At 39.4% G+C, this 16,546-nt stretch overlaps 1 protein-coding gene across 29 annotated transcripts in view; it reads left to right on the forward strand.

Moving 5' to 3' along the window:
• Positions 1 to 16,546, forward strand: part of LOC141132486 (protocadherin gamma-A4-like) — a 489,967-nt gene that overhangs the window by 300,035 nt on the left and 173,386 nt on the right. Inside the window, exon 1 of one of the 29 annotated variants that reach the window (XM_073620936.1) lies at positions 286 to 2,281. The exons of 26 other annotated variants lie outside the window; for them this stretch is intronic. In XM_073620936.1, the coding sequence (XP_073477037.1) occupies positions 287 to 2,281 (1,995 nt within the window). In that variant the 5' untranslated portion in view covers position 286. 2 more of the 29 variants (XM_073620944.1, XM_073620912.1) reach the window with 2 other exon arrangements.

Raw genomic sequence — 16,546 nt, forward strand, 5'->3', positions numbered from 1 at the left:
TTTTTTTTAAAACATAATACATTAATATAGATTTTTAAATTATAAGTGCCTGTAACTGACATTGTACCAATGCAAACACAAAACACAAGCATACAGTAGATTGAATAACATTTCAGTGTTGCAGTTCCTCACTTACACCTCAGAGCGCCGCTGTTTGACCAATAAGGAGAAGAATACAGAACTGGAGATCCACTGGTATTTTCATCATTTACACACACTGCAGATCTGCATGAAGAGGCACAGCCACTTTCTGGATTCTGGATTCTCTCTGAAGAGGTTATTACAAATGCTAAATATTCTAAATGGACTCTTTTGGAAGATGCTGAACATGGACAAGATGACGCACCATTCACACATATACAAAGGGATAACATGGCAAGTGATATTTTCCTTCTTATTTTCCTGGCTGTGTCATTCAGTCTCAGGTCAGATTCATTATTCTATTGTAGAAGAAATGAGAAAAGACTCTGTTATAGCAAATATTGCAAAAGACCTGGGATTAGATAGTAAACAGCTCTCAATAAGAAAGCTGCAAATTATATCACATATTTCAGAGAAATACTTGTATGTGAATGTAGATAATGGAAATCTCTATGTAAAGGACAGGATAGATAGAGAGACACTGTGTGGGGCAGCACCTACCTGCTTCCTAACCTTTGATGCTGTGGTCGAAAATCCAATTAATGTTTTTAAAGTGAAAATAGAAATTCAGGATATTAATGACAATCCTCCAGTGTTTTATCCTGAGTCTTTCAATATAGAAACTATTGAACTAACATCACCAGGAACAAGATTTGCTTTACAAAATGCAGAAGATCTGGATATTGGTATTAATTCAGTGCAGACATATAAACTCAGTGACAATTCACATTTTACACTAAGTCAGAAGATTAGCAGTGATGGATTTCAATCACTTGAGCTTGTGTTAGAGAAATCATTGGATCAAGAATTACAAAACGTTCATGAACTCATTTTAACAGCTCTGGATGGAGGAAATCCTGTCAGATCTGGAACAGCTGTAATACGAATCATTGTTATTGATGCTAATGATAATTTTCCAATATTTTCTCATAAGGTGTACAAAGTTAGTGTTAGTGAGAATAGTGCAGTAAATACTACTATAATCAATGTGAGTGCTACTGACAGAGATGCTGGAACAAATGGACAAATCGCGTATTCCTTTAGCAAAACATCGGGCAATGTTCATCCTTCTGGCCTTTTCAGTATTGAAACAAAAAATGGTGATATTAAAATAAACAGAATGTTAGATTTTGAAGAGATAAGGAACTATGAACTGTCTGTCCAAGCTAAGGATGGAGGAGGGCTTGTTTCCCATTGTAAAGTATCGATAGCTGTCATAGATGAGAATGACAATGCTCCAGAGATATCCATCAAATCCTTATCTTCACCCATTCCTGAGAATTCTGCACCTGGAACAGTGATAGCTTTAATCAGAGTCCATGATAAAGATTCAGGAGAAAATGGAGAAGTGGACTATAAGCTCACAGGGGAATTGCCTTTTAATTTAGTTTTGTCATCTAACAGTTTTTATACCATTGTGACCACAAGTTCTATGGATCGAGAGAAAGTGTCTAATTATAACATATCAATTCTAGCTACAGACAAAGGATCTCCTCCACTTTCCAGTCATAAAGCCATCAAATTGAAAATATCAGATGTTAATGATAACCCCCCATTGTTTATGAAATCTACTTATTTTGCTTATGTACAAGAGAACAATTTACCAGGAGCCTCAATATATAGTATACAGGCTTCTGATGATGATACTGGAGACAATGCTAAAATTATTTATTCCATTTCTACCAAAAATACAGAAGATGTTCCTATGTCTTCCTATTTTTCTATTAATATAGAGACTGGGGTTATCTATGCCCAGAGATCATTTGATTATGAGCAGCACCAGGAGTTTGTTATAGAAGTAACAGCTAAGGACAATGGACAGCCATCTCTCAGCAGCAACACAACATTAATTATCAAAGTCATAGATGAGAATGACAATGCACCAAAACTCCTATATCCATCCCCAGACAGTGGAGCATCTGTGGGGTTTGAAATGGTCACTTTTGGTGCTGAACCTAAATCATTAATAACAAAGGTGGTTGCAGTGGATGCAGACTCTGGACATAATGCTTGGCTCTCTTACCATTTTATACAAATATCTGAACCATCTTACTTCACCATTGATGAACATACAGGTGAAATTCGAACACAACGTATTTTTCAAGAGAAGGATACACTGAATCACAAGGTTGTGGTGATGGTAAAGGACAATGGGATCCCATGTCTCTCTGCTACAGTTACTATCACTCTTGTTGTTGCAGATAGTTTACAAGTAGTTCCTAAATTTGTCAATCACTTCATTGAAGAAGAATCTCAATCCAATCTGCAGCTTTACTTGGTAATTGCCTTAGCAGTAATATCTTTGCTATTTATTATAACAGTCACGTTGGCTGTTATATCTAAATGTAGGAAGTCTAAACCATTCCCAGTATATGGGCCGGTCAGTTCAAATTTATATCCTCAAGTTGACCCCAGGATGTTGTCTCAATATGCCAGTGGAACACTAACACTTCCCTACTCTTACAATGTTTGTGTGGCTTTGGATTCTGGGGAAAGTGACTTTACATACATGAAAACTAATCAAAATGTCCCTGTGGATAATCTGATTGATGCTGATGATTCAGGTCTTGAAAATGAAAGTTTAAAGGAGGCCCTGCCAACCAGCAGTCAAATCCAGGTAAGCCAGTTTTTGCCGTAAATGTAAAGTGTTACTAAACCCAGGACCCTGCATTCACTATATCTAGTCTCCCACAGTACACAGAACATGGAAATGCAGTAATGTTAGTAAATATAAACTGCTAAATACCTTCTCTCATCAGCAGTACATAGCAGTCTTGTGACTTCTATAAGTGTCTGGTTAAAGCTTGTAGGAGGATTTATCATTCTCCCTTGATTATCCTATGAGGATACAGAACCCCTGAGCCTTTGTCTGGCCCTGTGCTGATCACATGCACTCTCCCAAGAAAAAAAAAACATAGCAATACACACAAACTGAGCATGTGCAGCTTGTGCCTAAGCCTCTATACTATCTGGGCAAACTGGGAGAAGGGGAGGATCAGAGGTGACAGGAGCAAAGAGCCTTTTTACACAATGCAAAGGATTAACCCACTAGGTTTCACAGTGAGTATAACAAGCATGCTTTACCGCATATAGAGACTGATTTTACGTTATGAGTTTAGTAACACTTTAAGGCCCCTTTCACATGGGTGGATAGAATTCAGCTTTTAGCTATGAATAGATCAAGTTATCTACCACAGCTAAACTCAAACAATGCTTTCCTATGGCCCCATTCACACACTGCGTTTAGCAACGGTTTCAATACATGGGGGTTTGTGCGGTTAGAAAAAATAAATTTGACAGCGTCCAGGACCGATTTATTGCAGCTATCTGCACATAACTGCAGGTAATCGCAGTGTACTATTTCTCCTGCGGATAACAGCAGCAACAAGGAAAGAAAAACAACAGGAAGCACATCAGAAATGACAAGAATGTTCCAACGCAGCTAAACGCAGCTAAACACAGCCGCATGTAAACGCACATAAACGCAGTTAATCGCAATGTACAACTGCAAGTGATCCCTGTGCCTGGAGTCTTGGAATTTCAAAATAACAAAACATGCTTTTAACAGTGGCAGAACAGCCGCCCATGTGCTTTGGTGGTTAGTGCAAACCTCCGACTTTGCATTGGTGTTTAGTGCAAACCTCACTTAACATTGGTGTTTAGTGCAAAATTCAATTCACATTGAGGTTTAGTGTAAAACACTAAATTTGAATAATAGCATTTAAAAATGTCAGTGGTGTTGGGTGATTGTATTAAGCTTATTAAAGCCTCATTATCCATGTCATAAAAAGTACCTGGGAGTAATGATCTGCTTCACCCATTTGTCAGTGGTGCCTTAACCACTTGCCACCTGGATCACGCCGAGATACCTCAGCAAAGTGGTTCGTTCCCACGAATCGCCGTATGGGTATGTCTGTACCTTTAAGGGCGATAGCAGGCATGCGTTAGTGCACGGCGGAGAATTCGATGCACGTGGATGGCAGGTGAAATCGTTGGCCACCCACCCACGATGGTGTGCACGGGAGCAGAAACAGGGATTTGTGCGTGTAAACACAAATCCCTGTTCTGTCAGGGGAGAGGAGACATAGCATTGTTCCTACTAAGTAGGAACAACGCTATGTCTCCTCCTCCAGTCAGTCACATCCCCATACAGTTAGAAACACTAACTAGGGAACACATTTAACCCATTGATCCTAGTGTTAACCCCTTCCTTGCCAGTGACATTTATACAGTAATCAGTACATTTTCATAGCACTGATCATTATATAAATGTCAATGGTCCCAAAAATGTGTCAAAAGTGTCCGATCTGCCTGCCGCAATGTCGCAGTACTGCTAAAAATCACAGATCACCGCCATTACTAGTAAAAAAAATTAATAATAAAAATGCCATAAAAATGCCATAAATCTTTCCCATGGTTTGTAGACGCTATAACTTTTGCGCAAACTAGTCAATATACGCTTATTTTGATTTTTTTACCAAAAATATGTAGAAGAATATATTTTGGCCTAAACAGAGGAAGAAATGTGTTTTTAAAAACATTTTGGGGATATTTATTAAAGCCCTTGCACACTGGGGCGGTTTGCAGGCGCTATTGCGCTAATAATAGCGCCTGCAAACCGCCCCAAAAGTGCCGCTGCTGTGTATCCAGTGTGCAAGCCCCGAGGGCTTGCACACTGGAGCGATGCGCTGGCAGGACGGTAAAAAAAGTCCTGCCAGCAGCATCTTCGGAGTGGTGAAGGAGCGGTGTGTATACCGCTCCCTTACCGCTCCTGCCCATTGAAATCAATGGGACGGCGCGGCTATACCGCCGGCAAAGCGCCTCTGCAGAGGCGCTTTGCGGTGGTATTTAACCCTTTCTCGGCCGCTAGCGGGGGGTAAAACCGCCCCGCTAGCGGCCGCATACCGACGGTAAAACGCCGCTAATAATAGCGGCGTTTTACCGCCGCCGCCGCCCCCCGCCCCAGTGTGCAAGGGCTCTTATAGCAAAAAGTAAAAAAAAATTTTTTTTTCAAAATTGTCGCTCTTTTTTTGTTTATAGTGCAAAAAATAAAAACCACAGAGGTAATCCAATACCACCAAAAGAAAGCTCTATTTGTAGGAAAAAAAGGACGTCAATTTTGTTTGGGTACAGCTTCACACAACCGCGCAACTGTCAGTTAAAGCGATGCAGCACCGTATTGCAAACAATGGCCTGATCATGAAGCAGCCAAATCTTCCGGTTTGTAAGTGGTTTAAATGGTGATGTAATATGCTGGAACTCAAATGGTACTGTAATGTCCCGTACACACGGTCGGACTTTTCGACGTAAAGTGTGCGATCAGAGCTTGTTGTCGGAAATTCCGACCGTGTGTAGGCTCCATCGGACAGTTTCCATCGGAATTTCCGTCACACAAAATTTGAGATCCGGTTCTCAAATTTTCCGACAACAAAATCATTTCGCACAAATTCTGATCGTGTGTACACAATTCCGATGCACAAAGTGCCACGCATGCTCGGAATCAAGCAGAAGAGCAGCACTGGCTATTGAACTTAATTTTTCTCGGCTCGTCGTACGTGTCGTATGTCACCGCGTTCTTGACGTTCGGAATTTCCGACCAACTTTGTGTGACAGTGTGTATGCAAGACAAATTTGAGCCAACATCCACTGGAAAAAATCCATGTATTTTGTTGTCGGAATGTCCGATCGATGCCTGATCGTGTGTACACGGCATAAGTCTAATGCCAATCCAGCCATCAGTAGTCAGTGTTGGAATTCAAGGCTCTGTTGGGAAGACATGACTTTATTGCACTGGTAGCCTGCTGGGGGAACAATGAGGAGTGGCCAGTGGCTAAACCACCAAGACCTCTTGCAGGATAAGCTTTCACAGAACCTGTGAACTACCAATAAAAAAGAAATGATGCCAATTTCTCCCATTTGAAAAACCTAGAAAACATCTAAATAATTACTCCACTATTACAAACAGTACCATAGTGACATTCTTCTGTTAGTAGTACTAGTCATCATTATTGCTGTGATGCTGTTAGATCCATTTTCTTGACTACTTTTAGTATTGGGTAGGTTATACAGAATTTTTGGTCTCATTATGGCAGAAATCTTCAAACATTTTAAAAATACAGTACATATCACAAAAGTGACTCCCTCTGAAAAAAATGCAGCAATTAGCATGATTTGGTAAGTTCCTATGCTTAAAGAGGAACTGCAGTCTGCTCACATAATTTGTAATAAAAACATCTTCCATTCTGAAGCTTCCCCCCAACCACTTCGCATATTATTTTATATATATTGTGATTCTGTACTTGCCAAATATGCTGCAGAAATCTCCCTCTACTAAGTCTGGGTGCATCCATTTTAACTGTGGGCAGCCGAAGCTGCTGCCTGTTCACTTCCTGGATTTCTGTGCTGCTGGCTACTCATTATGCACTTCCTAGTCTCGTGCCTGTGCAGTAAGCAAACTGTGCTGCACTGTTTTATCAGATTTGGCGACCCATCAGAATGTGTAACGGAAATGATGTTCCATCGCCGCCATCTTGCTACACCCCGCACTCCTCCATAGTAAGGATACACTGAGAAGGGGGAAAGCGGAAAACTTGTTAGACCCACTGGAGTTTTGAATTTTACACTTATTTTTAAAGTAAAGTGAGTTTGTACTATTGGTGTAAAATATAAAACTGCCCCTAATATCCTATACCACCACTGCGCCAATGAAAAATATATGTGAAAATATATAACAAGCTGCCACTTGTTATAAAAATTGTAGAATAACAGAGATTAAACCTATAACCATCTGCAATAAGAAATAGGAAAAGGCTAATGACGCTAATGAATATGACAATAACTGTGAATCACTAACAATGAAACAATATATCTATAGAATATATACACTATAGAATCACTGTTTCATTGTAGCTAGCCATGCTCAGTTGTATTCAGCTCTCCTGCATCTCCCCACCCTCCTCCTCCCTCGTCCCCGCCCCCTCCCCTTGTCCCCTTGTCCCCGCCCCCCTCGTCCCCGCCTCCCTCCTCTGCCAGCTACTTCTCAGTGAATGAACAGATACGAAGAAATGAGCACTGCTGGGAGATCTGACGTTTCTCTCCCGGGAGTCATTGTAATGCAGGAAAGAGCATCAAACACGTTTTATCAGCAATGAAAGAGGAAGTACAGAGAATAAGGCATTTACTTCCACTAAATTATAGTTTTGATTTCCATTGGTTACGCAGCAGAAGGTTCAATTGAAGGAAAGATAAAAAAATGACTGAAGTTCCACTTTAAAGTGATTGTAAAGCTTTGTTCCTCGATTTCTGGGGTCCCCTGGTGGCTCTTGCAGCTCCTCCCCAAATCAGATAACCCCTAGGAGAAGCGCTCTCCCGAGGGGGTTACCTTGCGGGCGCTCTCCCGAGTCCAGCATTTGCATCCATAGACACGAATGCCGGGCTCGGCCACACCCCCCATCATTGGATTTGATGGACAGCAGTGGGAGCCAATGCCTGTGCTGCTATCCATCTATCCAATCAAGTGCCGAGAACCCCAGGCAGAGGGACAGCGCGTCTTCACCGTTGGAAATTCCAGAGCTCAGGTAAGTAAAACGGGGGGAAGGGGGCCGGTGACTGACATTTTATCTACCTTAAATTGATTTTTATTATGTTTAATATGTAGGTAATTGTGTGGAAAGACTTGTGTACTTGAGACAGTATATCAATAATAGCAAGAGTCCAAGATCAAATGATCAGCAGGTCTATCCTGTGTGCGCAAACTTTGAAACAAACTCTGCTTTCCCCGCGCTATTTTTACATATAACAGGGACATAATTTAAACCAGTGCTAGTGACTTCTTTTCTACAAGCATACCTAACCATGGAGACTTCTGTAGCATTAAAGGTTTCAGCATCAGCAAGATCTGCATAGGGATACACTGTGGTTAAGGACGGTCTCAGCAGTGGTGCTTTAATGTCTGTATTTGAGGGGTAAAAAGCATGAGGAAATGGAGAAATGTTGGTGGCTAAATTCTTACTTATAGGAACCAATATTTCAGAGTTCTGTCTGTGATTCATAACACACAGGCCAAACTATTTTTTGTATTTTGTTTTATGTGTTTTATGCTGATTACTTAAGCTAAATGCCAACTCCAAACAAAACCTTTTTTTTTGGTGAGGACTGATTAGCACTTCTGTCTTTTTTTATTGCTCTCTCTATGGCTATTGTGGAGATTTTCCCTCACTTCTAGTCCCAATGGCAGATGAGACAGGTGGTGATGGGAAATCTCAGCTATGGGGACTTATACAGCAAGAAAAACACTTCTTAGGTAAATAGCAAAGATTGGAATCTTTATCTGTGGAATCTCTTTTTGTTGCTGTCTGTTTTCTTGTTCCATTGATACTCTTTCCCTTCATCTCCTGTTCTGATGTCACAGGGTCTGGACGTGAGGTTAAATGTGTACAGTTGAGGCACATTTAACTGGTAAAATCTGAGATTCTAACCTTTCCCTACTTGGCCCTAAGAAAAACAAAAGTTTGATCCAGGGACTGGCTTTACATTTAGTACAGGCTGTACTAGTTACTGGTGAAATTCTGTGCTCTGCTTGAAATATTCCTGCTGAATGTCATATCTCCACATGAGATACTAATACATTACCAGTTCTAAATAATCCATTAAACTGACTTTACAATTAAAAAAAAATAAATAAAAAAAAAATTATTCATGTGTCATTTTAAAATATTTTTTAAACAGTTTACCTGTAGGTAATGCAGCTTTTAAATTTTCAGCATTTATTTGATCATTTTCTTGTTTCCTTCCAGAGAGTGTATTATTTGCAGTAGCCATATGGCTAAAGCTCAGTTCAAAGCACAAACATTTTTATATGCTAATTTATACATTTATGACTTTATTGTATGTAAGTGGCATAAGAATTCTTCTTGTAGACAAATCATTTTTTTAATAACCTATGGATATGGTATTTTTGTTATTAAACTGTCTTCACCTTGGAAACATAACAAAAACAGTTACATATATAGTATAAAATATACACAAGTTTAGACTATAGAAATACTGAAACAAGTGCTAGACCAAAAACAGGTAAAAGAGTCCATAATAACTTAAAAGTGTTACTAAACCCATGACCCAGCATTTACTATATCTGGTCTGAAAAGAAAAAAAGGCGCCTCTAAGTGTAGAAGTAAAACTTTATATTTCCCAAAAGGGTTAAAAACACTTGCAAAAGGGTGGATGGGTAGAAGCACATCATATTAGTAATATGGCAGGTGGTCCGGCGTTCTGGAAGTCCCAAAGAGCCTCAGTGATATCCGCAGGTGTGATTCTAAGGTAGCATATTCTGAAGTGGCCGACAGATGGAAGCCACAACTCTCCTGGATACTGGGAAGACAGCTAGGCTGAGTGTAACAAGCATGCTTTACTGCATATACAGACTTATTTTACTGTTGTGGGTTTGGTAACACTTTAACTGTTGATAAATAAGTCAATATAAAAACAACCAAAGCACTTTTGGAGCAACACTACTCCCCCTTCATCTGGGCTATATTAGAACTGGTATTAGGCTGCTGAGCAGCATCAGACTGTACAAATAACTCTTACTTTTTATGAGTACAAGTTATAGTCTTGTGTTCCTTTCTGTATTTCTATGGTTTCAGATACTGTCAGGTACCCATTGATGTAGGCTTTGCTGTGTGGGAGCTACCTCAGCAGATCTATTAAGCTTTTTTGAAGTTTTCTGAACATAAAAGTTTTAAAGTCCTCAGTGCCACTTTAACTATATATCCTCTTTGTGTATTCAATAAAATTGTCTTTTTAATTGCTCGGTTGCCTTGAAAGTCCCATCAACCTTTTTTGGGGGTATTTTTAGTCCTTGAACCTAGGGATGGTGGCAACTTTTATGATCTAACTGGATGGTTTTCTTCTTTAGCACTTTAACTATGTTGTTCTGGATTATAGGAATGGGCAGTCTGTTCGAGTTGAACATGAGTTCGACTCGAACATTGGCTGTTCGCCCGTTCGCCGAATAGGGAACAATTTGGGGTGTTCGCGGCAAATTCGAAAGCCGCGGAACACCCTTTAAAAGTTTATGGGAGAAATCAAAAGTGCTAATTTTAAAGGCTTATATGCAAGTTATTGTCATAAAAAGTGTTTGGGGACCTGGGTCCTGCCCCAGGGGACATGTATCAATGCAAAAAAAATTTCGTACCTGGGGGGTGTCTATAGTATGCCTGTAAAGGGGCACATGTTTCCCGTGTTTATAACAGTCCGAGAGGAAAATGACATTTCTAAAGGAAAAAAAAAGTCATTTAAAAGTGCTAGCGCTAGTGCCGGCTATTAATGAATTGTCGGTCCCGACAATACACATAAAAGTAATTGAAAGTCATTGAAAATTTTTTTAAAAAATGAGTGGGGGTCCCCCAAAATTCCATTACCAGGCCCTTCAGGTCTGGTATGGATATTAAGGGGAACTCCGCGCCAAATTTTTTTAAAAAATGGCATGGGGTTCCCCCCAAAAATCCATACCAGACCTGGTCTGGTATGGATTTTAAGGGGAACTCTGCGCCAAAATAAAAAAAAAAATGTTGTGGGGTTCCCCCAAAAATCCACACCAGACCTTTATCCGAGCACGCAACCTGGCAGGCCGCAGGAAAAGAGGGGGGGACGAGAGAGCGTCCCCCCCTCCTGAACTGTACCAGGCCACGTGCCCTCAACATTGGGAGGGTTCTTTGGGGTAGCCCCCCAAAGCACCTTGTCCCCATGTTGATGGGGAGAAGGGCCTCATCCCCACAACCCTTGCCCGGTGGTTGTGGGGGTCTGCGGGCGGGGGGCTTATCGGAATTCGGAAGCCCCCTTTAACAAAGGGGACTCCCAGATCCTGGCCCCCCCATGTGAAATGGTAATGGGGTACATTGTACTCCTACCATTTCACCCAAAAAAGTGACAAAAAAAGGTAAAAAAACATACACACAGCTGGGCACAAGTCCTTTAATAAAAAAAAAAAATTCCAGCGATGTAATCCTTCTGCGATTCACGAACGATACAGCCTCCTTCATAGGAGGCGTCTGGCAGAATGAGCGCAAATCGGATGACAGTTCTTAAATAACCAAGGGCAGGGTTACCCAGTGACATGTATGGGCTCGGGTGAAGAAATCTCTGGATTCATTGATAGGTAAGTGTCCTAATATTAAAAGTCAGCAGCTACAGTATTTGTAGCTGCTAACTTTTAATTTTTTTCTGATGGAGCCTGGAGCTCCGCTTTAACCGCAGTACAGAAAAAAATCAGGTGTCCTGCCCTGTCAGACAGGACCATGCTGTGTGACAGAGCTGTGTAAATCTCAGGATTGAATAAACAAAACAAAACAAATCCTAATACAGATAAACCAATCTCTAATATGTATTCCATCTGTATATTTAGCAGTTTGATCTACATAAGATGAGAAAAATACCTTACAATGTGCACTGTTATGGCATTCTTTGCTTTATTATAGGGCAATAATTTAAATCAATAAAATCACCTTCTCCGTTAATGTATTTGGTAATATTTTAAATAGCATATTGATATATTTAATACAACCTGCTATAGAGATTATTTTAAATCAAGTAATATACAGTTTGGTATCTAAATCACATATTCTTATTATTATTTTACATTAAAATATGTCTAAGTATCACTGTATTTGCTATTACAAAATAACCCAATTGAATGAAAAGGAAACATTTTCAGCACTGCAGTTCCCTAGTTTTACCTCAGAGCGCCGCTGTTTGACCAATAAGGAAAAGAATACAGAACTGGAGATCCACTAATACATTCATTACTTACAACACTGAAGATCTGCAAGAAAGGCACAGCCATTTCTGGATTCTCTCTACACATATCACTGGAGAAATGCTCTTCCTTGAGAAACAATGACATTTATCTCTATGTAAAGATGCCCATCTTGGATTGCAAATACTAATCATCCAGGCAATCTTTTTTTGGAAGAAATTGAACAATTGGAATGGCTGAGCTGAGATTCTGTTCACAGGCATATAAAGGAATCAGATGGCAAGTAGTATTTTCTGTCTTATGTGGTTGGCTGTGTCATTCAGTCTCTGGTCAGATTCAATATTCCATTGTAGAAGAAATGAGAAAAGACTCTGTTATAGCAAATTTTGCAAAAGACCTGGGATTAAGTATTAATCAGCTCTCCTCCAGAAAATTGAGGATTGAGTCACGCATGTCAGAGAAATATTTTTTTGTGGATTTAGACAATGGAAACCTTTATGTGAAGGACAGGATAGATAGGGAGTCACTGTGTGGGACAGCAGCTACCTGCTTTCTAACCTTTGATGCTGTGGCTGAAAACCCCTTAAATGTTTTCAGAGTCAAAATTGAAATTTGGGATATAAATGATAATTCTCCAGTGTTTTTTCACAAATCTTTTACTATAGAAATGATAGAATCTACTACACTGGGGACACAATTTGCTTTACAGAATGCAGAAGATACAGATATTGGTAATAATTCAGTACAGACCTACAAGCTTAGTGCTAATCAGCATTTTACACTGAATGAAAACATTAATCCAGATGGAAGTAAATCTCCAGAACTCGTGTTAGAGAAATCTTTAGATCGAGAGACACAAAATATTCATGAATTAATATTAACAGCATTTGATGGTGGAAATCCTGTGAAGTCTGGAACAGCAATAATAAGGATCATTGTTATGGATGCGAATGATAATTTTCCTGTATTTACTCAGCAGCTGTATAAAGTCAGTGTAAGTGAAAATATTTCAGTCAATTCTTCTATAGTAACTGTAAAAGCAGATGATATAGATGAAGGTGTTAATGGAAACATTACATATTCTTTTCGTAAAACATCAGATTCAGAGCACATCCATCATTCAGGCACTTTTATTATTCATCCAATAAGTGGTGAAATTAAAACAATCAGAAAGGTGGATTATGAAGTAGCAAATAGTTATGAACTGTCTGTTCTAGCTAAGGATGGCGGTGGTCTTGTTTCATACAGTAAGGTACTAATTGATGTGATAGATGAAAATGACAATGCTCCTGAAATAGCCATCACTTCATTATCTTCTCCTGTTCTTGAGAATTCTTCTCCTGGAACCATGATAGCTCTGATCAGAGTCCATGATAATGATATAGGTAAAAATGGAGAAGTTGACTGTAAACTTATAGAAGAAGTACCTTTTCATTTGATGCTGTCTTCTGAGAGTTACTACAGTATAGTTTCTGTAGGTTCTATAGATAGAGAAGAGATATCTAGTTATAACATCACAATTGTAGCTACTGATAACGGATTTCCCCCACTTTCAAGCAGAAGAACCATCGCATTGGAGATATCAGATGTTAATGACAACCCCCCTTTGTTTAGGAAATTGACTTATGTTGCATATGTACCAGAGAACAATTTACCAGGAGCCTCGATATACAGCATACAAGCTTCAGATCCTGATACTGGAGATAATGCTAAAATATTGTATTCGGTATCTGGAGCAAATGATCTTCCAATGTCTTCATATTTTTCCATCAATATGGAGACTGGAGCTTTGTATGCACAAAGATCATTTGATTATGAGCAGCACAAGGAGTTCCATATACAAATAACTGCTAGAGATAATGGGAGCCCATCACTGAGCAGCAATACAACATTAATTATAAAAATAGTGGATCTGAATGACAATGCACCAAAAATCTTATATCCATCATCAGAAAGTGGAGGAACAACTATGTTTGAAATGGTCCCCTTTGCCTCTGAGCCTGGTTCTTTAATAACAAAGGTGGTTGCAGTGGATGCAGACTCTGGACATAATGCTTGGCTCTCTTATCATTTCTTACAATTGTCAGAAATATCCTACTTTATTATTAATGAGCACACAGGTGAAATAAGGACATCACGTGTCTTTCATGAGAAAGATGTGCTGAAACACAAAGTTGTGGCAATAGTGAAAGACAATGGAGATCCCTCGCTCTCTGCTACCGTCACTTTAAACGTTGTCATTACAGATAATTTCCCGCAAATGATTCCTAAATTTATTGATCAACATACTGATGAAGATCAACAAGCCAACTTACAGTTGTACTTAGTAATCACTCTAGTCATCATTTCCTCACTGTTCATCATAACTGTTATCTTGACTATTATATCTAAATGCAAAAAGAGCAAACCATTCCCAGTGTTTGATCCAATAAGTTCAACTTTATATCCTCAAGTTGACCCCAGAGTGTTGTCTCAGTATTCAAGTGGAACTCTAAGTCTTCCTTACTCTTACAATGTTTGTGTGGCTTTGGATTCTGCAGAAGGTGATTTTACATACATGAAACCCAATCAAAATGTTCCTGTGGACAATCTTATTGATGCTGATGATTCAGGGCTTGGAAATGAAAGTTTTAAGGAAGATTTGCCAACAAGCAATATAGCACAGGTGAGTTTTTCCAAATGTAATAACTTTCAAGCTACTTTGATTGGGAAGATCTAATGCTACTTTATAGTTACAAAACTGAGCATTGTAGTACATATGGCTTAATTTCATATTTTGCAGTATAGCTGGTACATGCTGGATAAGCAGTTATGATATCTTGCAGTGATCGCATCTTTGGTTTACTTTCTACTGTGTACACTGAATGGAAATTGTATGTTCTTCTATTTGCATGGATTTCCTAAGGGGCAAACTAGCTTTTCATGCACCCCGCAAAGCACTAGTGCAGTGTTTAACACCACTGACTGCAGCCTGTCAAAGTTTATGACAGACTGAAATCTCATCATACTTAGAGCTGACTGCATAAAGCAGGCAGATCCTGAATAGCCTTGGCCCTACTGGGCACAAAGGAAGAGCAGAGGGAACTGCACTACTGCTTTGTGACGTCACACACAAATTCCACTGTGGCAGCTTACAGCTATGCCAACTAGTATGTCAACCATATTAGTTATGCAACTTCAGTAGAGAGGTGAGTGACATCACGTCAGGGTCTCCCCTGCACTAGAAACCAGGAAGGCATACAATTCCCTGCCAGTAAGTAGCAATAAAGAGGCAGTCACTGGGGCCAAGCCCAGAGGTATTCTCTGGTCGCTAGAGTAGATTATGGCATAATCTTGCTCTTCTTATTTAGAGCTGTGTATGTTATAGCAAATTGAACTTACAACAAATGACACCTTTGTATTGGCTCCCTATATGACACTGTCATAGTAACATTGCAAGTGTTTGTTGGCACTGGAGAGAATCTGTTTTTGTATACAGCACCTCCTGCGGCTCAGGCAAGCCCCATACGTAGATATTTTTATTTAGTAGGGGTTAACCTAAAACTAGCAGTTTGCTTTATCACATTGTAAAGTGTGAGAAGCTCAAGGATCTTCCTGGTGTACTGTATGTAAATGATAGTTTTTCTGTATGTCCTCAATGAATGTTAAAAATGTAGTTGTGGAAGACTACAGATGAAAATTTTTCTTGTCTATTTTAGCTAAGTTTTCATCTCATTCATCAATCTGTATAATATGTTTTTTGGCTGTGTCATTCGGGCTCTTTTCAGCAATAAGATTTCATTTATTTTAGCTAAAAAAGAAAATACAAATCTTTATGGATTCTGCAAGAAATAAAAACTCTTTCATACAGTTTGATAAATTACCCTCCTGGCATATAGTCAAAACTGTCCAACACTAAGGATGCTTTGTATGTTTTCCCATAGTAGGTAAAGTCAGACATTGTTTTCAATTTTACTATGTGAATATCCTGTTTAATTCTGTAGTAATTTTAGTAGCATGTCAATAACTACAAAAATGTAGCAGCGCGTCCAAGAAAAGATATGTTCCAATAAAAAATGTATTATTCATTTATCAAAATACTCATTGTTAATATGCAAATAAGACCCCTTTCACACTGGGGCCATGGCCGCGGTAAAGCACCGCTCGTTTTAGCAGGGCTTTACCGCTGTTTAATCTGAGTTTTTCGGCCGATAGGGGGTCGTTTTTAACCCCAATTCATTTCAATAGGCAGGGCGTTTTGGGAGCGCTAAAAACAGCTCTCCCAAACCGCCCCAAAGATGCTGCTTGCAGGACTTTTCCTAACGTCCGGCAAGCGCACCGCCCCAGTGTGAAAAGTCACATGAAATGAATAGGAGGCGGTTTTCAGGCACTATTTAGAGGCTATTTCTAGTGCTAAAACACCTAAAGACCGCCGCAGTGTGAAAGGGGTCTAAAAAGAAAACCAAATAAAAATGTAATGTGCCAAAAGGGCCTCTTGTATATGTCCAATACTAAGCTTTACTGAGGAAATAAAAGTTGTTGTTTTATCATACAGAGGATTTATGTTGACTGGGGAGTCTATTTTTGATAAAGTGAATACCTTTAATCCAGTTATTTTAAGGTACTTTGCATTAAATTCAGGAAAATTGTATAAATTAATTCCGCAAATGT

This window comes from Aquarana catesbeiana, linkage group LG03 (assembly GCF_042186555.1).
Source record: "Aquarana catesbeiana isolate 2022-GZ linkage group LG03, ASM4218655v1, whole genome shotgun sequence".
NCBI classification, from domain to species: Eukaryota; Metazoa; Chordata; class Amphibia; order Anura; family Ranidae; genus Aquarana; species Aquarana catesbeiana.